The sequence below is a fragment of the Camelus dromedarius genome, chromosome 15 (assembly GCF_036321535.1).
Source record: "Camelus dromedarius isolate mCamDro1 chromosome 15, mCamDro1.pat, whole genome shotgun sequence".
NCBI lineage: Eukaryota > Metazoa > Chordata > Mammalia > Artiodactyla > Camelidae > Camelus > Camelus dromedarius.
The window spans coordinates 48575360-48601146 of NC_087450.1; the positions used below are offsets into that span (position 1 = coordinate 48575360).

The 25787-nt window shown below is 41.8% G+C and overlaps 1 protein-coding gene and 1 non-coding gene across 3 annotated transcripts in view; both read left to right on the plus strand.

Moving 5' to 3' along the window:
• Positions 1-25787, plus strand: part of LOC105095726 (uncharacterized) — a 433324-nt gene that overhangs the window by 370304 nt on the left and 37233 nt on the right. Inside the window, exons 5-6 of one of the 2 annotated variants that reach the window (XM_064494703.1) lie at positions 542-594; positions 15552-15989. In XM_064494703.1, coding sequence (XP_064350773.1) covers positions 542-594; positions 15552-15740 — 242 coding nt within the window. In that variant the 3' untranslated portion in view covers positions 15741-15989. Of the gene's footprint in view, positions 1-541; positions 595-15551; positions 15990-25787 lie in introns of those variants that run through there. The other variant, XM_064494705.1, reaches the window with a different exon arrangement.
• LOC116157589 (U6 spliceosomal RNA) lies at positions 6614-6716 on the plus strand. The gene has a single exon (XR_004141715.1). It is a non-coding gene; the product is annotated as a U6 spliceosomal RNA (small nuclear RNA).

Consider the following 25787-nt stretch of genomic DNA (forward strand, 5'->3'; position numbering starts at 1 on the left):
AAAACTTAGAGATGTCTCAGCATCCACAAGGTCAGATAAGAAATTCCTCCTTCCTCACACTCCAAGTGGTGACATCATTTCCTTCCAAACTCTGCAGAATAAAGTAAATTCAGACTAACTGTAAACTGCCAGATCTGTCCCCTCTGCTTTCCCTAGGCTTCTGAAATTAATTATCCAGACATTCTTTTTACATTTCCATTAGTTTCCCTACAGAAGAAACAATAAACAAAGGGAAAAATGATAATACAATATATAAAACGTTTGTCTAGTGTCTTAAAAAATTTGAATATATTCTAACAGCAGAACTTATAGAGCTTTAAAGACATGGTTGAAACCCCAGGAATGCTGGGGAACTCACGTTGATATAAAATAAAAAGGACTATCTGACAAAACCCTCCTATAACAAGAGTTACCTTTTCCCCATAACCATTATTTAATGCAAGTATATTATATTGCAAGTTTTGCTAAGCATTTTCCTTACGGTATTCCATTAATGTTTGCAAAGAATTCATGAGTTGTATTTTCTGTCCTCGTTTAACAGATGAGAAGATCAAATCTGAAAAGGTTAAGTACCTCGCCAAAATCACAGGGCTGGTGAGTAGAGACGCTGGAATTCAAGTACCAGGCTTCTCTGTATTCTCTTCTTTTGATTTCTTCTGTTTATTTTTTTTACTGAAGGGGTTGGGTGGTGCCTGTGAAAGAAGACGCATCTTTCTTCAAGTTCTTCATTGCTTCTAGAAAGTCTGTGTTGATTAGGTAAAAGAAGGTGCTCAAGCTTTTGTTTCATAGATGTCTTTGATACTCCTGTTTCAGATGATTCTTTTAAAGGGACGGCTAGGTCATGCATGCTAACTTTCTTCTATATACACAGTACTCAGAGATGGATACAGGTGTCTGAAGATGATTAGAGTCCTTTTTTCTATATTTCTGTTGCAGCAAAGTGTGTTACAGTTCAGTGTTACAGATCAGTTGTAACAGCAACCTGGATCCAGGAGAGAGACCAAGCAGCACTTGGAGGGTTGGAGAACTCAGGTTTATTATGCTGACAAGAGCCCAAAGGAGTTAACACTCCAAGCTCTGGACCCTGTCTGTAGGTTTACACAGGCTTTTATAGGCTGCCAGTCTAGACTTTGCAACATCATATGCAAATAAGGTGTAACAAAATTGACTAATCAGGAATGAGCTTTGTAGGAATGGGACAATCAGGAGTGATAGAAATAGGCCAATCAGGAGGGAGCTCCATACAAATGAGGTGCTATAAATGGACCAATCAGGAGTTAGCTCAGGGAACCAATATACTCTTCAGGGTAAGTTCCGCTTTCCTAGAAGCAAGCCCTTTCAGAGGCAAAAAGTGAGATGATGCTGCTGGGCCAGGGAACCGGATGGTGCTGGCAGGAAAGTAGTGACCCTGCCTGGGGGTCTTGCTGGTCTTTTTATGGGGCTTCCCACCTCATTTCTACCATGAAATAGGGATTTAAAATACATTTCAGGTTCTGTTTGTTTTCATCTTGCCAAGCTTCCTGTACCTTTCACTGATTACCTTTCTGAAAATTAAATAAACTTTATTGAGATGTAATTGGCATACATTTAAATGAACTCATTATAAGTGTACAATTCAGTGAGTTTGGATAAATATATACACTCATATAACCACATACACGGTAAAGATAGAAATTTCCACCACTCCAGGAAGTTCCTTCCTACCTGTTTTTAGTCCATCACTATGACCACATATTTTGTTTAAGTGACAATTGATCTTCTTTATGTGACTATACAGTAGATTTGCGTATTATAGAAGTTCATATAAATGGAATCATACAGTACATACTGCTAGTGCTTTTGCCTTCTCTGAATAATGTTTTTGAGATATACCCCTTTTAAAATTGAAGTATAGTTGATTTACAATATTGTATTAGTTTCAGGTGTACAGCATGGTGATTCAGTATTTTTGCAGATTATATTCCATTATAAAGTCTTGAAAAATAATGGCTATAGTTCCCTGAGCTATACAATATATTCTTGTTGATTATCTATTTTATACAGAGTAGTTTTTATCTTTTAATCCCATTACCTTAATTTGTCCCTCCCTCCTTCCATCTCCCCTTTGGTAACCATAAGTTTGTGGTTTGAGTCTGCTTTGAGTCTGCTTCTGTTTTGCATATACATTCATTTGTATTATTTTTTAGATTTCACATGTAAGTGATAGCATATAGTATTTGTCTTTCTCTGTTTGACTTATTTCACTAAGCATGATATTCTCTGTGTCCATCCACACTGCTGCAAATGTTAGCATTTCATTCTTTTTTTAATGGCTGAGTAATATTCCATTATATGTATATCACATTTTCTTTATCCATTCATTGAGATACACTCTTTTTAATGTATGTGTCAGTAGTTAGTTCTTTTTATAGGAGGGTGGTATTTATTGTATAGGTATAACAAAACTTATCTATACCCCTGTTGATGGATATTGAAGTGGATTTTGGTTTTGAGCTATTATGAAGAAAGCTATTATGAAAATTTTGAATATATCTTTTTGTGAGTATATGCTTTCACTTCTCTGGGGTAAATAGCTCAAAGGAGCATTCCTGGTTAATATGAAAAAAGTATAGGAAACCAATCAACTATTTGCCAAAGTGGTATATTCCTACCAACAATTCTCATACACTCCTAACAGAGTTTCAGTTGCTCGCTGTCTTGACCAACTTTTGGTATTGCCAGTCTTTTAAAATTTTGGCTATATTGGTGTGTACAGTAGTTTTTATTTGCATTTCCTGATAATTAATGACTTGGGGTATATTTTCAGATGCTTATATAATTTCTTTTTTTTTGATGTTTCCATTTAGATGTTTTGTCCATTTGGATTATGGACTTCATATTGTTGAGTTGTAAGAGTATGGTATATATTCTGGACACAAATCTTTTTTTCAGATACAGGTATTGCAAATATGTTATTGTAGACTATCATTATTTTATTAGTATTTTTAGAAGAATAAATTTTTAAAATTTTGATGAAGTTCAATTTAATAATGTGTTCCTTATAAGGCTTGTATTTTTTTCTCTTCTATCTAAGAAGAAATCTTTGCCTATCTGAAGGGCAACAAGATTTTTTCCATGCTTTATTCTAAAGTTTTAAAGTTTTAAGTTTTCATTAATCTTATAATCATTTCAAGTTAATTTTTATATATAGTATGAAGTAATAGATGGCTTTATTTTTCCATATAAATATTCAGTTTTCCAGCACTTTTGTTGAAAAGACTATATTTTTCCCATTGAAATACCTTGGCTCCCAGAAATCAATTGACCATATGTGCATAGGTCTATTTTCAGATCCTGAATACTTTCCCATTGATCTATTTGTTTAGCCTTATATCTTACTTTGACTTTATAGTAGATCTTGAAACCAAGTTATATAATTCTTCCATTTTTTTCCCCTTTTTTCAAAACTGTTTTAGGTATTCTACATTTTTTGCATTTCCAAATACATTTTGAAATCAAATCACTTTCTTAAAAAAAATCCTGCTGAGAATTTATTTGGGATTGAGTAGAATCTAGGTATCAATTTAGGGAAGAATAAACAACCTGAGTCTTTCAATTCATGAACACGTAATTTCTATCCGTTTATTTTAGTCTGTATTTTTTCTCAGCAAAATTTTACAGTTTTAAATGAGCAGAAATTGCACATATTTTATTAGATTTATTCCTAAGTATTTAATTTTTGATGTAGTCTAAATATTTTTAAAATTCAATTTTCACTTGTTTTAGTATAGTTAATTTTTTGATCTTGTTTCCTGAAACTCTACTCAACTTAACAGTTCTAAAAGTTTTTCTCTAGTTTTTTTTAGAATTTTCTCTGTGTATGATTATGATACCTATGAATAAAAACACTTTTATTCTTTCTTTCCTTACCTGTATGCTTTTTTTTTTCTTTTTCTAGCCTTATTGAGTTTAGAACTCTAGTGCAATGCTGAATAATACTAATGAGAGCAAACATCCTTGCCTTGTTTTTGTCCCTCATGGGAAATAATTTAGTTTTTACCATTAAATATTATGTTAGCTAAAGGTTTTTCATAAATACTCTACCAAGTTAAAAGATGAATAGGTGTTAAAAATTGTTAAGTTATTTTGCTACATCTATTCATAGAATTATGTGGTTTTTCTCCCCTATTACTTAATATAGTAAACTATATTGATTGATTCTGGAATGTTACACCAATCTTCCAATGCTGGAATAAGCCCCACTTTGACATGATGTATTTTTTATCTATTGCTCTATTTGATGTGCTAATATTTTATTAAGCAATTTTGCTTCTATATTCATGAAGGTCTTCAGTTTTCTTATGCTACCTTTGTCTAGTTTTGATATCAGCATAATAAAATAAGTTGCAAAATGTTCTTACATCTTCTGCTTAGTAAAGGTCTTGGTATAGAAATTGTATTATTTATTTCTTAAATGTTTGAGAGACTTCACCAGTAAAGACATCTCTACTTTTTCATTAGAAGTTTTTAAATGAAAAGTCAAATTGTTTTAATAGGCCTATTGCTATTCAGATTTTCCATTTCTTCTTATGGTGATTTGATAATTTGTGTTTTTCTGAAAATAAAATTTCCATTTTATTTTTAGTTGTAGAATATATAGCCAGATTGTAGTATTCTCTTACTATTTAAAAAATATCTATAAAATATCACAAATTCTAGTGGAATATAGTCTGTTTATTTCTCACTCAAGTAAAATTTGCTACAGGTCATATTAACCCTCAGGCACTCCCAAGCATGTATTAGGTCAGTGATCTAGGCTGTTAGATCTTGTGTTTCTACAGTCTCCACGCATGGTTTCCATATTCATCGCTAAATGAAGATAGAGGTAGAATGTCTTGCAGGTTTTTCCTTACCTCAGCTTGTAACTAAAACATGTCGTTTCCACTCACAGCCTTTGGCCAGAAATAATCACTTGGCTCTGCCCAGGTGCAAGGGATCTAGGAAAACTAGTCTTCAGTGTGGCCAGTAAGGAGGGAACTCAGTAGTGAGGCCACTAATGATGTGACCACAATGTGCATCTGTTACCTGAGATTTTCCTTCTCTTCAGTACTGAATAGGGTGCTTCTGACCACATCATATGTCTGTAATCCCTCCAACTGTTCAAAGGGTTTTCATATCCATTATCTTAATATATCTCCAAACCAATCTGTGGGTTATGCAGGACAGGTTATTTTTACCATATTACCTTGGGTGAAATGTAGTTAAGCCAAACACAGATCAAGAGAGAGAAAACAGAAAGATGCAGTTTTGTTATAGCCACAGTTCCCTGGAAAGAACACAGCCTGCCATGCAGGGCCACTTGGGGAAGCATCAGGGTTGGTAATAAAGCACCAGAAGGGGCACTGTGGGCAAGCACCTTTACTGGGGTTTCTGCAGGAAGGAAAGAGCAAGGCAGAGGCAGCAGATTTAAGATTAGCTAGTTTGAATATTTTCAGTAGGCTCTGGCCCATAAGGGCTCTCAAGAGTTGTCTGTAACATAGCCCTGGGATGATAAGGGTGGATTTACAGGGGGAACTGACTGGGCTATAGGTAGGTCTTCAAAACTGGGTCAAGATAGTGTTTAAAAATGACATTACAGAGGTATTATTTACTGCCCCCATTTTACATTTAGGGAAATGAGTCACAGGGTTAGATCATTTACCCAAGCTCATCTGATTATTTCCTCGAGGGCCCTAGGGTTAAAACACAAAAATTTGATTCCCTAATGGATATGCTTTCCTTTGCATTGCTTTACACATAAGGGAGGTTTAATAAATGCTTCCATGAATAATATTCCCCAATCAGAAGCCTGGGTTCCCCACTCTGTGGCCTCATTTAGGGGTGTGGCCCTTCCTTTTCTTGTGCAAGACCGTGATGTGTCAGTGTCCCAGAGGGGCCACTGGACTCAGAAGTGCCTTCTTACTCTAGTTCTCAGTGAAGGCCATCTTCCCATCTGCCTTCCTTGCAGGGATCACAGACATGTAATTTGGTTCGAAGGTGAACCACATAGGAAAAAGATAGCAGATACTGAGGCCAAGGTGGCAGCCTTCCAGGGGACAGCAATATTTAGAGCTAGTGAATGAAGCTTTTCCAAGATTAGATTTCCCTAGAACAAGGGTTAGTCTAAAACTTCAATGCCATCCATTTAAAAGGTACATGCATAGAACCTTCACATTCAACGATGCTTTGAGTCTCAAGAACTAACTGGTGTTCTCCCACCATCACCCATTCCCCAAGCAATGCTGTTCAGGGCGAGCCTCCTGATTGCTGAATCCAGCTTTCTGGGGAAAAGCAAACAACCAGAAGGTGGCATGTTGTGGTGTTTAGGCCATATGAATACTAAGACCTATTTGCAAACACTGTAGAAAAGCTAAATTGACTTAATTTCAATTTCTTGAGTTGAAACACTGAATTAAAAAACAATTTAAATGTCTCACATTTTTAGGAAAAAAAATCAATGCTTTAAAATTAATTTCATTTTTTTAAATGTACTGTTAGCTCAATAAAGCCTTTTGGGCTTTTTAAGCTAATTGTCTTTGAACTCATTTTAAATTCAAAAGTCTTTATAATTTTGGTAATATTTTAAACACTTTCCTTGCTATAGCAGTTCACATTATAAGCTTAGAAGGATTCAGGAAAAATTAACAAGGCCCTTGTGCAAGAATGATACACATATTTTTGAACTGTTTTATTATTTTCGTAGAACAGTAGGAATTATCGCATTTTCTTTAAATAAATCATACATGTGTCTGTGTGTATATGTATATATGCATAGAGTAAACATTTCTAAATTCATGCAGAAAAAATCTGAAAGACTCTACACTAAAATGTTATTTCTAGGGGATAGAACACTTGAGTATTTTGCTGTAAGTTTTATACTTTTGTTGTTTTAACTTGATTATTTCTAGCAAGTTGTTAAACTTTTTATAACTGACAAAACAGGTAATTTAAACATATTTTAAGCCCAGAAACAATTTGTTTGAATATGGTCGGTTCATTTTGCCCAGGTGGGAACAGGATGCAAGGCTCTTCTTAACAGTTTGGCCACATATTGTGAACATTTTCCAAGCCGTTTGTCTTCCACAGCAGCAATATTTTAAATAGTTTTATAAAATTGTGCTTGATAAAAGTATAACCACCCACTATCAATTTTCAAATTTCAAGGAGGGCACGCTTTCACTGGGAATAATACAGAGGTTAGGCAGAGCGAAAAGTAAATGGATTCTTTTCCCCACCACTTTCCTCTCCCCTTCTCTACATAAACACATTTCTCAAAGTTTAATGTACGTTTTCCTAGTCCTTTTACTATTTATGTACAATTTCAAACAATACAAGAGAGTATCCAATGAAAAGAAAACGTTCTCTCCCTGTCGCACACCTTCTTTTAACTGGTCTGGTTTTAATTCTTCTGATAGTAATTCCAGTATGATTCACCAACTTAAAATACCATTTGTTGATTTGCTTAGTATATGAGACATTTCTGTCACTTACACAGCTTCCTTTTCCTTTAAACTGTCAATTACCTTGTTTTAGTTTAAAGTCTATTGCTTTATTTTCTGGTTTTGAAATTACAAAAAATATCTATTTCTTGACCCATCTATCTACATTTGCCTTGCTCCTTTAGGGCTAGGGCTGGTAAAGGGTTGGGGACATGGATTCCGTGTGTTTTGTGTGGCATCTGCACAGAAGTACCAGGATTCTAGCTCATTTTATGACCCAATTCTTCCTTCTAGAGCAGCCACAGACCCTAATCTCACAGACATCAGACTCTGCATTCTGAAAACCTACAGGAAAAAACAAAAAGAGTAGGGAAAATGTGTATCCAGGGCTCGTGGTTTGTCTTCCTCCACTGTCTTGAATTCATTTAGGACCCACGTCTGACTTCTCTGTGTGTATAGGCACAAGTCCCTTGAAGGCTGTGACTAAAGAAAGTATTTACCCTCTTCTTTGGACATGCTAGTGAGCAAGAAGGAGGTTGAGGTCAGATTTGTCACCAGATGCTTGTCCATATTCCCCAAATTAAGTGTTGTCTTCAGAAGCATAACGTTACCAAGCAAAGAGCTGGGATTTTCTGGAAGTGGGTTTTAGAGAAGCATTATTTCAATGGCCTGGTGTGTCAGCCTGGGATCACACACAGGATGACAGAATTTTCAGACAGAATGCAGTTCCAATACCCCTGCTAGGTCCGGGCAGGAAGGCAGGGAGGACTTGGGGGAAGGGCAGCTGCTGGAACAGAGAAGGAGCTGTCCTGCTCCCCCTTTTAGAAAGCATCCCCGTATGTGTACAGCACTTTTTGAACCATGCTCAAATCCATCCTCGGGTGGATGACATATGATGCTTGCATCAGTCAGACCTAACCCATTCTCCAGCCAGTACAGCCAGGCTGGGGTCACTTACACTGCTCGTTCAAATCATCAAGGATTCCCCCACCTTGTTTCCTCTGTGCTCACATTCTGCTCATTTCTTCACTGCAGCTAATTTCCCACAATTGACTCCACTTCTGCTTTTCTGCAAAATCCTTTGAGATTCTTATGATTGTATTTCCTATATTCCACGTTGTTTACCATCTAATGGCCTGCTCCTTCCTTTTCTGAAATGACTCATCTTTATCAAGTCTTTCCAAGGCATTCTACTTGGTGTACAGAAAACAATTCTCTTTTCGTGTTCGTCTTCCATTGGTTTATGTGACATTTAGTTAAACTACATCATTACAAGAGCACATGCGCTGGCATAAATGGTTGGGGTACAATCACAGCTGACATAGCTGAGCATCCCACTCAATGGATGGAAGTGACAGTGTTAATATATATGAGAAATTAGCCAACTTAGCAGAGAGCCTTCAGCATGCTGTGCCGTCAGTCAATATGATTTACCAAAGACACGGAGAGGATTCATTAAGTAGCTGGTGAAGGGAGAGCAGTTCGGAGAGCTTGCACTTCCATGAATTCTGCAAAGATTAGTCATCAGGGCCCTTCCTGCATCGCAGAGGACACTGCTCTAGCTTGTATCCCTGGGACCTGAGGTTGGGTTAGCCTGTACGTGGCTAGCACCTCGGGAGACCCATTTTGGATGTAGGAGGCTGGCGGGATGTGGGGATGATTCAGACGACTCTGAAATTGTCTTCTGAATTTCAGAGTTCAATGCCAGGATCACTAAATCGTGAGCTGAGCATAGCCCCAATTCTATCTACTGTGGGAGGCAGAATACTGCCTCCCCCTCCCCCAAAGATGTCCATATCCTAATCCTTAGAGCCTGTGGGTATATTAGGTTACATGGCAAAGGGAAAGAAAGGCTGCAGGTGGAATCCATGCTGCTCATCACCTTACCAGCAAATAGGGAGATTATCCTGGTGGGCCCAGTGCAAGCAGAAGGGTCCTTAGAAGTGGAAGAGAGTGAGTGGGAGGGAGGTGTGACCGGGGAGAAGGTCTGAACAATTCAATATCAGAAGGACCCCGCCTGCCATCGCTGGTGCTGAGGATGGCAGGGGCCACAAGTCAGGGACTGTGAGTACCCTCGAGAAGCTAGAAAGGCAAGAGAAGTAATTCTCCCCATGATGGAATGCAGCTCTGCCTACCCCTTGATTTTAGCCTCGTGAGACATGCCTCAGACTTCTGACCTCCAGAGTGGCAAGAGAATAGGTGTGTGTGTTTTTTAAGCCACTAAGTTAGTCATAATTTGTTGTAACAGCATAGGCAGCTATGTTCTTACTTCTGTGACGTCTTCACTTTTCCTAATAAAGGAAACTACATTTACAGAATTTATTTAAGGTAGGCTTCAAATTTTCCCAACCCTAACTACTCCCCACTGTACCTAAAAGTAGTTTTAAAGCTGCTGCTTGTGACGAGAGGAATGTAAAAAAAAAAAGGGCCAAACCTCTTTACAACGAAATGTTTGAAATGCTTTAAATATCCGAGGAGAGCTTTGAAACAGCAGTTCTGTCGTGGATGGAGAAGGAGCAGGAAGCATGAAGTGCCTGCAATGGGCCATGCTTGATAAGCCAAGGTCCTGGGCGAGCAAGTGTCAGACCCTGTTTGGAGATGGGAGGGCCTCTCAGGGCAGCTGGCATCCCCTGCCGTGCTCAGCTGGAATGGTCCTCAGAGTGACCTGGCAAACACCAGTCACTGCCAAGTTCATCTTGGTCAGTGTTGTCTATCAGTACAGAACCTCTTGCATTTAGACAGTGAGACCCCAGGGAGCTGCAAAGAGAAGCAAGGCCAGAAAGAACAGGCACTGTTAAGTCGCTGGGGCTTTGTACAAACCACTAGAAGAACCAGAGGAGGGAGCAAAACATCCTGCAACAGGTCCAAGGCCTTTCATGATGGGAGGTAGAGGGCTGTGAAGAGGTGGAACTTTGCCCAACTTAAAATCTAGCACAGAGATAAGATACACATGCAGACAAATGACTTACCCATGGCGGTGATTAAGTCCTGAGTGAGTGCCCATGTGGTCCGTGTTTACGGGGGACTTGCACTCCCAGATCAGGTGTCTGTGTTGGGGCCCAAGGGAAAGGCAGGAGAGAAACAGAAGAGGAAGATGCTCAGGGTTCTGGATGGGAGGCAGAGTGGCAGCACGTATGCTTGCTCAGGTGGCTCTTGGTTGACCAAAAGGAATAACGCACGAGATTCCGCTGTGAGACCTGTCCTGAGTGAGGAGCAGGTTCTCAGCAAATTGTGGCAAGTCTCTAATTCCAAATGAAGAAAATATACTTGGTCTCACTAACAGAGGTTCTCTGAGGTTCATGAGAATCAGGGTGACATATATCAGCATTTCTGAAATATTATGAATTTACAGATGGGAGGGAAGTTTGTCCAGGATGGATGGGTAGCTTGGGGCAAGGCATCTCACCTGAGACTCGATTTTTCTTGTGTAAAATGGGGTCAAGGGGTTTCTCCTGTATCCGCAGCCTTGAGAAAAAGTGATATGTACCTAGACTATTTTGTAAACTTTGAAGTCCTTTGCTTAAGTAAGTTGTGATTAATATTTTCTTTGCTGTTAATAGATTGACTTTAATTTGTACCAATGCATCAGAATTACCAAAGCTCCAAAACAGTTTTTCTGCTAAGGTATTTTATAGTGAAAGAATGAATTGTTTCCTTCTCGACCCTGTGACCTTCTTTAGTTGTTACCCCGTATCTGTTCCCCTCCTCTTGACCAAATCCCATGTTTCTCATCACCCCATTTACTCCTCCGTCCCCATCACATTGGCTTATATATTCCTGTTGGTGTATTGAATTACATCACACTGGCTTATATATTCCTGTTGGTTTATTGAAATTACTTTGGACAAGGTCACTGATGATTTTCTCATTGTCAGATGCTATAATAATAGTAACAATAGTAATGAAGGTGATCGCTACTGTTTTTTGAGCCTTCATCATGTCAGACATGTTTCTAAGTGATTTACATATTAACTAACTTAACTTCACACTATCCCGTGAAGTATGTAGTATTGTCAATCAGATTAAGGAGGAAACTGTGGCACTAAGAGATGTCCCTTGCCCAAGTCAGAGTTTGCACGTGGCAGAGACAGGACGCAAGCCTCGGCAATCACACTCCAGCACCACACTTGGGACCGTTAGGCTAGGCCACCTCTTACGTCAGCCAGGCCGCGAGACCACCTAGATGTGGGCATTGCCTTCACTGAGCATCCTTGGCTGGGGATGGGGCATGGAAAAGCAGGGTGGGTGTGGGTGTATTAGCACAGTGCAGCTGCCAGTTAGGTCAAGGGAAGCCCCTGCTCCTGGTACAGATGAGCCAAGGTGGGCAGCCTTTCCAAAGGTCCTTGGTTTGGGGCTGTGACTGGGCGAGTGCAGAAGGGCTGGCTGAAGCGGCTGTAATGGGGAGCCAAGGAGATTCTAACCCTGCATTTGGATGAGTCACCAGCCAAGAGGAGGGGTCAGTTCCTCCAGACCTGGGGTACAGGTAGGGTCAGGAGGGTGGTTCATGGGAAACCAGGGCGATTTTCAAAACCTCTTAGTGGCACTTTGGGGGCTTCTGGATCTGCAGTTTCCTCGTGCACAAGTGTCCCAGGCTTTATGATGATGCTAAACTCTTAATGTTCTTGGGTGGTTCTCGCATTTTCAGGACTTGGGTTACAATGGCAAACTAGCTATGCTAACAAGTTAGGCAGTATCCCCCCACACCCTTGTTAACTTCCTCTCCGCCTCCCTAGGGGTACAGTGAAGCTGGACGGGAAAAGCAGAGCCCATCGGACTCTGCGTGTACATGTCTGCATCCTACAGAGATGTGAGAGAAAAGGACGGAAGAGAAAGTGACATTCTGAAATGCTGTTTTGAGGGAAAACCCTCAAAAATGAAATAAAGCTTTAATCAGCTAGAATGCAGATGTGATGAGGCTTGCCTGTTCTGGGATAAGTCATATTTTCAGACGTACATAAAGCAAGTTAGCCACTCATAAATATGATGATTCAAGACATAGTCCCTTAAAGAGCAATGTTGAGTAATTGGCCTGTTATTTTATGGGAACCGTTTAGTAACCATATAATGTAAGTGAGAGTCGACAGTGTAAACATACCTCAGCCTCCCAGTCTAGGGAGAGTCACTGGAGTGTCCTGGGTGACTTCATGTACCACGCCTGTGTACCTCTGCACATGGAGGTGAATGTGGGCACAGATGAGGGCAGCTTTGTTTGTGTAAAGACATTTTATTCTGTCAACAGAATGAAAATCACTTGACATGGCAATTCTGACTCTCCATGGCTGGGGGAATGTTGGTCTTCGTGTCCAGAAGAAAGCATGTTGGGTCTGGAAATCTTACAGCTACTTAAATACTTTTCTCAAATGGACACCAGATAGGACAATGTCTCTTTTGGGAGCCCAATTTCTTCCATGAATTTCCCACCTCCTCCAGAAAGTCACACCCCTGTTGGAAGCATGTCTGAGATGCTCTGCTCGTCCTGTAGAAATCCCCCGATCTCTGTTGCCTGGGCAGAGGATCAAATTACCGACCATTATTTCTTCTCACTCTCTTCTTCTTAGTAATAGAATGCCCCCTCCACCTGGAGTTTAAGCTAGGAATGTGGCCACATCTAGTGAGATAGAGGCTGATTACTCAGCCTCCCCATCCTGTAGCTGTGGCACGTGATTAAACTGTGACCAAGAAAGTCATAATAGACGTGATGTAGGCACATGTCCAGACTGGGCTTTATAATGAAGCTGCGTGTCTTTCTCTCTTCTTTCCCCCTCCCCTCTGGCTAGGAAATGGCGAACGAAGCTGCTCCCTTGGACCCGGAGATAGAAGCTTCAAATTGAGGACAGCAGAGCTGTCCAAACTTTCTGGACTTTTTAATGAGAGAGAAATGAAGTTCTCTTTTATCTAAGCCTCTGGATTTGGGGGCTCTTTGTTATACCAACTTTTCTGTAACCTAACGAAAAGATCTATATGTAGGGCCAGTTGTGACCTGAAATATTCTGGTTGACTTCTCCCCCCAAAGCCTAGATCTACTTCTTGAAGACTAGACAGAGCAACATGAGAGCAGAGGTCAGGACATTCTGGTTTGTTTAAACTACGACTCCTTGGAAAGTTACAGAATGGAATTCACTGCAGGAGCTGGGAGATAACCATTAAGAAATGCATAAATAAATGTTTTGTTATTGTTTCTGATTGTACAACTTTATTTTGATACAATTTCAAAAATTATATAAAACTTACAGAAAAGTTGCAAGAGGAGCACAGGAACTTCTGCAAACGCCCTTTTCAGAGTTACCAACTTGCGTCCATTTACTTTCTCAATTCTCCTCTTTTATGTGTGTGTCTACTAATATAGTCTTTTTTTCTGAGTTACTTGAGAGTAAAAGAGACTGTCTTTTGTGCTTTTGTACTTTTTGGAAAAACATAGTCCAGGTACTTGTAGAATGCTCCTCAGACATGATTAGATTCAGGCTGTATATTTTGGGCAGGATGCCACAGAAGTGACGCTGTGTCTTCTCAACGCCTCTTATCAGGGGTCAAGTGATGCCCCTTTGTAGTTTTGATCACTGGGTAAAGGTGTTACCCACCAGACTTTTCCATTACAAGGTTACTGTTTTTCTTGGCCCTGGTACCAAACATGTGAATGAAGAATTCTCCACATGATTCTAGCCCACAGTTATTTGAAAACTTCTCAGTTATTTGAATCTTCCTGAGATCCTGATGTTGTGGTGCAGAGACAACTGTACCCCCTCTGAATTTCTGACCCACAACATCTGTGAGCATAGTAAAATGGTGGTTGTCTTGTGCCATTTTAATTTGAAGGGGTTTGCTGTGCGGTGATAGGTAACTGGAGCATCTGTGCCTTTCCAAGTCCCCCTGAGGGACTGGGCCACCCTCAGGTGGGAGCCACTGTGCATTCTAGCCTAATGCTTTCACTTTCTACTCCTTGTCAACAAAATATATTTTTAGTCAAAATATTAGGATATGGTGAGTATTGTCTGTCTCTCCTGTGTCCTCTGGGGGAACAAGGTCGTGACTTCTGTGGGTTTTTTGGTAATGTCAGCAACCCTGAAACTTTAACCTTGTTTACTCTCTAAAGTTCACAAAAAAAAAAAAACTGTGGCATGTTTATGGGATACTGATTACTTCCAAACAATAAGTACTTATATTAAGAAATATCAGTTGTACTGTGCTTTTGGAATAGCTGTGACCCTGAAAAGGTGGCGATACAATGAATTCTATAGAAGGAATCATATTTCTCTAGAGGTGTGACATGCATTTGGAGCTGTATTCCAGAGCCTTCTGTCTCACTGCCTTGACATTAAAGACTGGGTGAGTGAGGCGAGTGAGAGCTTTGAGTGATCCCTGTCTTGTCGTGACATGTGTACTGTGACCATCTTCTCTTGACATCTAGTGGCTGACAAACCTGAGAGGGAGGCGGAACCCTGAACATTCCTCATTCATTCATTCATTCATTCATTCAACAAACCAGGAATTAATTGTATCAGGTTTTGGAGAGAGAGAGCACTGCAGAAGTCAGGCACCATTCCTGCCCTCATGGTGCTTCCATTCAACCTACCAGGATGGACAAAGAGTGGGTCGTTTACAAGTCTGGTGAATACAGTAATACTGTGCTTCTCACCACCTGTGGTCTTCCTGTCTCTGGGTCATCTATCCAGCATGTTTGATTTCTCATCTGCCATGGATAGATCTATCCTATTACACACAACTGAATACAACTGGGGCCATTGTGATTCACCCCCACATCTGACAACAATCAGACTAGTCTGTGTGCTGTTCAAAACAGATGAGTCCACAGCCTCCTGGTTGGATGTAGTGGAATGTCAAATTGCTCCCCAAGTATTAACACTTTTAACGTCTGTTTTCATCTCATCGCACAGATCACTGACAAATCGTCCACAGTGTAGCCCTCATCCACAGACCACACTTCGAGCAGCACACCTGTAGAGAACTCATATTAGAAGCGTATCATGTCAGTCACCCTTCTTCACGTATTTCTCAGCGAAAGCTAGAAAATCAGAGGGAGTTTTCTCACAATGCATAGACCATCTCATGTTCCAATTTCTCATTGTTTAATTCCAGGCTCATACAGGAGAAAGGATAAGCAGAGGCCAGGCGTCATCACCTCACCTTTTGGAATCTACATGTTGCTACATGGATGTGCTGGTTCCTCTCACGCTGCTCCCAGGATCACTCAGTTCAGGGCCCAGAGGGGATGACGCAGGCAGAGTCAATTTGCGGTGTTCCAAGTTCTTACATACCCAGTGCTGATACCATGATTCTAAGGCACAGTGTTCTCAGGAAGGCATAAGGAGGAAAGTGATTCAGAATTGCTATACATCATTCCACTTATGAAATTCTCAGTGATATCATCTGAATCTTAAAGGTAAAGAAATGGTGACATACTAAGTAAGGAACTCTCTTGGGTGAACAGGTAAGAAAAGGGACAAATTTTGAATTACTCTTTTTTTCCAGGATTTAAAAGCCTGGGAAACAAAACCAATTTCAAAGTTTGGAGGAGGGTAGTTTTTCATGACCTAGAATTTCTCAACAATTCCAATGATAAATATTTTTCTTATGAATAGTTTCTCCTTAAAATTAAAAAATCCAAAATGCAAGGAATTATGCAGCAGCTAAGCAGAATATTGACCTCAAACCCTAGCTTGCTTTTTGCAAAATGAGAAAAAGCGTCTGTTTTATCCCAGATTGTACCTACCAGCCGGAAGTGAGAGGACTGGCCTCTCACTTCAGGGGGTGAGGCCTCCAGGGAAGATCATGCGGCCCCTCTACTTCTCATGTCTAATCTGGCCACAGGGCAGACTTTTGCAACAGAGCAGGGAAATCAGCTAATCATTGACACCTTGCCAGCTGTGGAGTGTATTCAGTGAGGAATTGGAACTGGCAAATGAAGTCCTGATGTTTGTGTCCAGATCTATTTGTCCAGAAAAAAATCATTCCCACCAAAAAAAAAAAAAAAAAAAAAAATTCCTAAGAGCAAACAACAACATCCAAACTAAACAAGAAATTTAAAGGCCACCCAATAGTCATTTCTCCTGCCTTTCTTTCAAAATACCAGTGTTTATCTAATAGACCCACAGCCCCGGGATGGACACAAACAGATCAATCAGCAGGGTGTTCCACTGAGCCCATCATCCTGATGTCCGTTGATGGTATTTATCTGAGTCTGAAAGTCATCACATGGGCACAGGTGCAGCTGATGTGGCATGACATTGGTGCTGTATAAAGGGCTGACAGTGACAGCATGAAGATAGAGGAAATTATGCCTGAGCTCTCCAGGCAGCCAGCCCACCTCCTAGCCCTCCTGATACCCTCTGCCTCACCTGAATCACCTCCTGGTCGCGACCGCCATGTCTCATCATCGACTTCAGTAACAGTTGGTACTCTGCTTGCTGCTTGCTCTGCCTGCCACCAAGGCTGAGATGAATATCTCATGGGACCATCTTTCTTTGCTGGGATGAGCTAATGTTTTTGCTCCCTAGCATGGAGCTATGCTTATTTCTCAGACAGCATACAAGTTTCCATAGGTTAAAAAGTCTGCCCTTACTCAGAAGACAAAGACTGAGGCTATGAGAAAAACAAAACAAAACAAAACAAAACAAAAAACCTCTCACATAAGCCAGGAACTTAAGGACATGAAAGGCAATGAGTCCTCTGCATTTTTAATGCTGGTTTATGAATGGAGGAGAACTACCTACCACGTGGGAGCCAAATCAAAGCTAGTACTTTATGTCGCTTAAATCAATGAAATGCCACAAAAAGCCTGAGCTTGTCCAAGTTGCTGGCAGGCTGGTTGCCCGAGTTAAAAGCCACTTCCTGGGGATTTGGGCAGAGTCACCAAGGAGAATGAACAGCATTCATCAACACTTTGGTGATGAACAAACAGTCATCATCCATCCAGGTTCTCTGAGTTGAAGCTCTGAAAGGAGCCTCTGTCTACAAATCCGGTCTTTTGGGAGCCACTTGTATGTTTCTAGGACATGAAGGTGTGTAAAGAAAATTTCACAGGTGTTCACAACCCCCTCAAAAGCTCTGCTTCCAACTGGGAAAGAAAGCACATTGCTGAAATCTGTCAAGTATGATGTGCATAGAACAAGCACAGACTGGGGGTCACAACACCTAATTCCAGGTATTGCCACGGAGGACTTGGTGATGTACTAGAGTAAGAATAAAGCATGTTAGGTCCACCTGGGAAGGTGATCACAAATGAACTAAGCCAAGGGGTGATCATGCCACTGACCCTTTCGAGTCCCCAACAAGGGTCCTTCTGCCTGGTGGTGTTCAGGCCAATAGAATGAGACACAGTTCAGTTCAGAAGCAAATGACATCTTTATTCTTTGGTCAAAGAATGGAGCAGAGCGAGCTCGTGCTCCAGAGCACACACCTCCCGGAGAGGCCAGGGGCGGGGCTGCTTCACAGGGTTCTCCCCGGGGAGGGAGGGGCGCAGCTCTCGGGGACCTGGCGCAGCTCTCGCGATTTGGGCACCAGGAAACCGCGCAGCCGCTCCGCACAGGCACACGGCCCGCCCCCGCCATCTTGAACCGAGGTGTCGTCGTTAGCGTCTCTGCCCACTGCCCGCTGGCTGAGCCCGAGCGTCCGCCGCGGCCGCTTCGTGTGGGGAGCTCTGGCCTGAAGAGCGCCAAGTGCAAGGTCTCCCGTGAGCGGAGTGAGTCTAGACGAAGCACAAGGGAAGGAAAGAAGGTTGGATTTTATTACTGGGATTCTATTTTGATTTCCCGGGAATTGTTCTTGGGCTTTGCCGGTGACGGGAGGGTTAAGAACACTGTTCGGCTCTTGCTGCTTGTTCTGGCAGCAGACATCCCACCCAAGGAAGGACACACACACCCTCCGAATCACAGAGTCCCCGAGTGGTTGCAAGCGAGCTGTCTGGGTCAGTGTCATTTTTCACACCTGAAAAATGGGCTGATTTGACATCCCCAGGGGCTCCCTAGCTCACTCGCTAGGTTTTGACACTGTGCAAGGCGGGCTGCAGTTGGGGCGGGGTATGAATGGGGTTCCACGTCCTGGAGGAAGGACTCCGAGAGGGGCACTGGAAACCTCAGCTCTGCTACGGTGGTGAGTGGTGCTGTGTACGTGTCATAAAGCCTGCCCAGGCCACGCCTTCAGGAAGGCTTCTCTCGGATCAAAACTCGGATAGATTTTTAAGTAGCATATTCGTTCATTCAGTCATTGATTCTCACATTATTTAACTCAGTAATTCAGCAGGTATTTTTATGTGTAATGAACAGTCTGCCAACCCCTCTTTCTAGGATATGTTTGGAGCCCCCAGTTTAAGTTCTTTTGGAAGGTTTACCTACCCTGTTCCTTCCTCCCTCCCTCCCTCCCTCCCTTCCTTAGCATCCTTGTACCCGACTCTGTAGGAGAGAAGAGCTAACAGTTCTTTGCCCAGGATCTCTGGTGTAGAGCCGGGATGATTTGTAAGCGGTAGACTCTTCCCAGAGCCAGGCAGGGGTTTGCCGTGCAGGGTCCTCCAGAAAGGTGGGTGTCAGTATTTGCTCTGAAGGAGGTACGTTAGGGGGAAAGGCAGTGACTCATGACTATTTAAAACTAGTCTGTAGAAGTTATGAAGATCGGAGCTGTACCCCTGTGAAAGCGCTAAGCAGAAGGAACAGAGTCATTGCGTCTTGAAGTTAGTTTTGCCATTACTGATTACCCACTCTTACTGTTTATACCCTGTGTAGTCAACCCCAGATGACTTCCCTCGTGCTTCCCTGTTACTCATTCTTCGAGCTTCAGCTCACGTGCCCCTCTTCCAGGAAACTCCGATTTTAGCGATTGGTGAGTATGGCCCCTCTGAGCATCTCTGTCCCTTAGTATCTGCCTGCACATTTCCTGGAGGCCTTGAGGGGTTCAGAGTTCACAGAGGGCATATTGTTTCTCTTGCCCAGAGCTGGCCTCCTTGGAGAGCAAGCCTTAAGTGCAGTCCCTCCCTTCCCATTCTTGAACAGTGAACACCTTGTTTCAAGGGCACTGATGACTTCATGATGCTTCAGTGGCTGGCCAGATAGGTAGTTGGATCATACCCTGAGGTTGCCTTGGCCAGGCTTTCTATACAGATAAGAACTTAACCCCTGCTGCAGGGAGGCCCATCTTCAGCTGTTTCTGCTGTGTGTGTTTAGTTCTTAGTGGTGCCTTGAGGGCTCCTGCTCCCATCTCTGCAGATTTTCCTGTTGGGACTTTGCATGTGTCAGTATGCCTGCAGACACTGCTATGGTGTCACAATTGCGACTTGATGAGAGCAATTTTCCTAACTGAAACAATTCTGGTGATTAACTCCAGCTCCCTTCTGCCAGCCCGTACATCTGGATGGGCTGCAGTGTCTACACATACACGCACACACGCAGCCTGAGGGTCCAGCTTCCTGGGCGCTCTAGGACCCACTGGAACTCCCTCTGTAAGCCCTCCCTCCCTTCCTGAGTTAACAGCAGTGTCCCAGATACATGCATAACAGGTTTCCAATTTATTTCTTTTCCAACAGCCCTTGGCAAACATTTCTTCCCCCTTTCTCTTTTTATTGCTTGCCTTTATCTGCTAAATCCCTGCTTGTGGGTCTCCAGCTGCCTTTATAGCACCTGCCCTTGTTAATATCTCCATGTTGTTGCAGTAGCTGCCCTTGGGGTCTTAATGAGGAGCGGGTGGATATTATCAGGTCACTTTCAGGGAAGAGGCTGGGAAGGGAACCTATTACCAACCAAGGCATTACATAGGTTATCTCATTTAAAACCATCCTTGTGCAGTAAATATTATTTCCCTGACTTTATAATGAGAAAATCTATCCCCAGGAAAGCCCCCCGAATATCATTCTTCTGAAATTCCCTATAAGAGTCAATCTCTCTTCTGCTTAAGTTCTTTCAATGGAGTCCTAGGATCTATTACAGAATAAAGATCACATTTCTCAGCCCAGTATTCAAAATCCCTCATGGCTTGGCCTTAATCTACATTTTCTGTCCCATTGCTCACCCACCACTTTATAAATATTTGGTGATCATCAAATTGAGTTAGTACCCAACCCTTTCCCACCTCTCTACCTGTGCTCCTGCGATTCTCCCCTTTATAATGCCCTCCTCAAACTGTTTACCCCACATGGATAATGCTTAATTTTTAAGAAGCAGCTCAGAAATCACAGGCCCCACGCAAACTCACCAGACTGCCTCAGCTGGAAGGAATCACTCCCTGCCCCACCATCACAGCACGTAACCTGGGTCTCTCTTCAGTCCTTCTTGTCATTACTTCGTCTGAAGCTATGATCTCCTTAAGGGTGAGAATCAGGTCTGATTTTAATTCATCATCCCACAATATGTCAAGGGCCAATCCTTTCTCAGGGTTTATGCTTTAATAAAACTATCTGTTGAATGAATGATTTGGGAAAAGTCACCCACCATCTTCTTACTACCGTCTCCATCTGTGGTTAATAACTAGTGCTAAGTAAGAGACTTCTGACTAAAACATATGAGACACAAAAATTGGTGCTAAATGACTAACTTTCTAAAATTTTTACTTAGGCTAGTTCTTATACTTCCCAAATGGTTTATCTTCAGTGACTATCTTTGCATTTGGTTAAATAGACATGGGTCTCCTTTAATGTAAATTTGGAATTTCAAAATAAAATTTTTTTTGTCCTCAGAATAGGACATATACAAATCAGAATCAAAGTAGGCTAATCCCTTTATCCACAGACAGTCGGTGGCTGTGCAAAAATGTACACATGGAATATGAAATATGCTTGCCAAGGAACTCATGTAGTCAACTTACCTCTCTTGAAGTTAACAGTTAATTTAATTCACAAACTTTAAATGTACGTATAAATGTACATAAATCTTCCCTAAATTTTAGACCTATACATTCATTATCAGCTCAAAAACTGTGTGGATAGCCTACAGTTCCCTGGAACCCGAGACACCTAAACTTGAATTTACAGCCCCATGCTCTGTCCAGCCACGTCAAGCCACGTATGACCTGTTCTGTCTGCTCTTTGTGTTCAAGTAGCGGTGTTCACACCATCTCCTTCATAAGTTGGGTAATTATCCTCTTTTGCTTTTCCCCCTTTTTCCAATCCTGCTCAAGCAATCAATTATTCAGTACTATTGACTATACTGCAGAAATACCTGTAATATATTGCTTCTTTTCTTTTACTCCACTGCTATGTGTGCAGTTTTTTTTTAATAAAACAAAAAATGGTCAATATTATTAACAATGAACTTAATGTATTAAGTGTCTGCATATTCTGACAGCATGCCAGGTTCTTGACAGATGTTATCTCATGTTGCACTAGCAAGAACTCTTTGAAGGAAGGCATTTCAAGCAAAATTTGTCTTACACGAGGAGACTGAGACTTTGAAAGTTGAACTTCCCAAAGTTTCACCACTAGTAAGTGGCAAAATGGGATTTAAACGAGTCTCTGTGACTCCAAAGCCTAATGTCTTCTGCTAAACCACACTGCCTTTCAGTGAAGAAAATGATAGATTTGATTTAAAGCATCCATCGGTTTATTCTGCAGAGCCGCTGAGTGTGCACAGGTGCCAGGCTCTGTATTAGACTGATGATGGAGTGGTGCACGTGTTTCTAGAGGAGCTCCTGGCTCATCAGGGTTGGGTGAGGTCATGCCGGGGTAGCAGATATCTGGAACAGCTCAGTCACTTCACAAACATACATTTTATTGCTCACACACACCACTTACCTGCTGATGGTTGGCTGAGGGCTCTGCTTCGTGTCATCCCTTTCCTCACCCCAGGACCCAGGGTGATGGAGCAGCCACTTTCTGCAACATTGCTGGTTCCCTTCACAGTGGGTTAATAGAGTTTAATTGCTGGCTTCTAATGCTTCTAACCATAAATGTTGTCAGCTGGTTAGAAGCGCACACTTCATAGGCCAAAGAGAGTCACGTGCCACAATCAGGAAAGGAGGAAGGTAGGGGAAGGGCAGTAAATGCTGCTGAGGAGTGATACAGCTTACCACATTGATGCAGAAAGTCACTTATACACATCCTACTGGGAAAGAAGCTTTAGTGTCCTCTCCCTTCATTAGAAGTGCCTCGAGGATGGAAGGCTTGCTAATGTGACTCGTTCAGGGCACTGGTTGTGCTCTCCAACACTTCCTGCTGCCCCGAGGTAGACAGCCCTGGAGAGCTGACCCTTAGGAAGGAGCTAGCTCATGCCCTTCTGTGTATATTCTGCAGTATTTGACAGAATGGCAAACTGAGGTGGCACCTTCTTTGGTTTGGCAACACCACCTTTTCTCCTTGCTCTGATCTCTTTTTCGTTATGGGCTACTAAGATGGTGGTAAGAGGCCAAGTTTAGATCTCACAGCACTGGGAGGGAGGAACCAGGAAGCCCCATTTAGGCCTTGAGCCAAATCCACTTCTCCTACCCAATCTTTAGGAGACTTCAGCACTGGGACTCTCTTGGCGCTGATGCAGGATAGTACTTTGTATCCCATTTGGCTTCATTTCTTTAAGACTATAGTCATCAGAATCCTATCTTTAATTAGTAGGATTCAATTTCTTCGTTTTTGGATTCTTGCCTTAATACCATCAAATTTCCATCAGTATTCAAAAAACATGCCAGTGGAAGCACACGCACATTTTATGGATCACCGGGGAAAACAGAATGATCAATATACTCTGCGGGAAGGTAAATCAGGAAAAGATGAGTTCTCTAGGTCCTGAAGAGTGGGAGGAAGCAGTAGGGCAGAAGAAACAGCAAATCCACAGGGTCGAGACAGAGCATTGCCTCCTAGGCAAATACCATTGGAATATAATGGATTCAGAACAAACGCTTTCTGGTGGGATTTGTCAAAAACCAAAGCCGAGAAGGCCAGATTATTAAAGGCTGCTGGACATAGAGAAACTTAAACCTGTATTTTTCATTTCAGAATCTCTATTACTTACTAGGGACTTAATTATTATTCAGGGAATGAATGAAAAAATGTATATATACACTTATGTATAAGGTGTTTAGGTTATTTACTATATGTAGGAATTAAATTATTATTTCTCTATATAAGAACCAAATGTAATAAATTACTATTGTTATGTCAATTAAAGATAGAAAAACTGAGCCATAGAGATACTAAGAGTTTGACATACTATGTATCAAAGATGCCTTTGGCTACAAGTGAAGGTATACTTGTTGTGAGATAATAGAAAATATATATATCGGTCTCTGCCCCTAGTTTTCAGCTGCACTCCTGCTCCCAGCTTCTCCAGAGAGGGGAAAGGGGCTGGAAATGGAGTTAATAAGTGACCATGCCAGTGTGAGGAAGCCTCCATAAAATCCCAGTAGTAGTGGGTTGGGGAGCTTCCTAGTTGAAGTGTTTCTTTGAGTTCTATGAATTGTTCTAGCAAATTAATTGAACCCAAGGATGGGGTGGTTGGAACATTCCCTCTAGAGGCAGTTGGTCAGAAGTACAGGTAATAACCAAGGCTTTCAACTGGTGTCTGAAGTGGAGGGTGGGAGCAGTGTTGCGGGACTGAGCCCTTAGGCTGTGGGATCTGACACTGTCTCTGGGTGAATAGTGTCAGAACTGAGTTGATGCACTTGCCTAAAAATGTTTTAAATAATGATAAAGGAATATTTATTATTTCTGGCAAGAAGAATGGGAATAATGGTGGTAATTCCCTTCAGGGCTAATTTTGCAGCTCAATAATGTTATTAGGGCCCCAGGCCCTTTCTGCTCTTCCACTTCTGGCCCTTGTGTTTTCTCCTCGTAGTTACAAAATGACTGCCACGGTTCCAGACCTCACATGAACTCAGGATGATGTCAACTGACAGAAAGGGAGATGACACTCTGCATGTCCTTATTCGGAAAGAAATTCCTCATAACTATCTTTAGGACAATATCTCAATAGCCTTTTTGGTATGGCTGTGAGAACATGATCCACCTGAAATGGCAAAACAAAGAGATTGCATTGCCCTGTTTATGGTGTTAGATAAAATTAGGCATTGGGGCAAGTAGAGAAGTAGGAGAGGTAAAGTGATTAAAACAAAAAGGAGAGTGAACTGAGTGACATTACAGGTGGTAGCATGGAATCAAAATTCTGGAAGGCTGAAGGAATTTTTTGAGAATTTAAAATTTTTTAATTTTCAAACTTAGAGTCTTTGTATCCCTGTGTCTATATTCTCTTCACTTTCCTGATTCCTCTCTAAATCCTGAAACAGGTACAAATTCCACATGTTTGTTTTGGAGAGAAAGTCAAGAAAAGGGACTGTATCCCCAACCTCCGTTGGCATAAAGCTCTGCATTTAAATGAATGTTGGGAAGATTTTGAGTGCACTCATTACAGGAACTTAAAGCTTAACCCCTGAGAATTATCTGAAATCTTGAGGAAGATGTTGGAATTTCCATAGCATGTGACATAGAGCCTTAAGAGAATTTTATTTAATTTTCAAAAGACAGGAAGACCTCAAATTTGGGTCACAAACAAGATGGTGCATTAAGTATTCCTAACTGTCAATCTTCGGCCATATTTCTGATAATCCCCTATGTATAAATTTCCGTAAGAGCAATTAGTGGTCAGAGGTTGTGGCCATACAGGAAGTCCCTGAAAGGCATTGCCAAGTGCTGTGACAGGGCTCACGTCCCTGTACCTTTGCCATCGCTGGAGAATATTGTGATGTTTCAAAGCCCTTGTGTCTGAGATTTTAAGTGCCTGTGCACTGACCCTGAAGAAGTGCCTGCCTTTTGTTCCAGAAATTCCTGCCTGCCTGCAGTCTGAGCCATTATCCATAGTCTGGGTGTATTTGACTGTGTCTCCTATCCAGATGAAGTGGAAAAATGTGTAGGCAGGAAGAAGGAAGGCATATGAGATGGATGCAGGGTCTAGGAAGGTTACTGTCTAAGGAATAGCATGTGGCAGTCTTAAGGAAATGAGCCCCTTTCCTGAGAAATTGAATTTCTGAGAAGGATCTTTAAGTCTGAGATATCTTGGCCCCAAACTTGAGGTTAGGTATTGTCTCTGGAGGATATTCTAATTTCCTCTATATTCCCCACCCCCCACCACCTCCACTGCTTGCAAGCACACGCGCGCACACACACACATACACGCGCACATGCACACATACACACACGTGCACACATGCATGCACTACCATCCTTTGCCGCTTCTGAGGTTGCAAAGCTATTGCTTTGAAGGAAGGACCCAGAGTAGCAAGGATTTGGTGAAACAACTCTTACATTGACCATCACGCTTTCTTTTTACAAGGAATTCGTCTTTTGCCTTTGGCCACCTGGATTAGAGGCAGATCCACTCACAGGAAACAGAATCCAGCACAGTGCTGGAG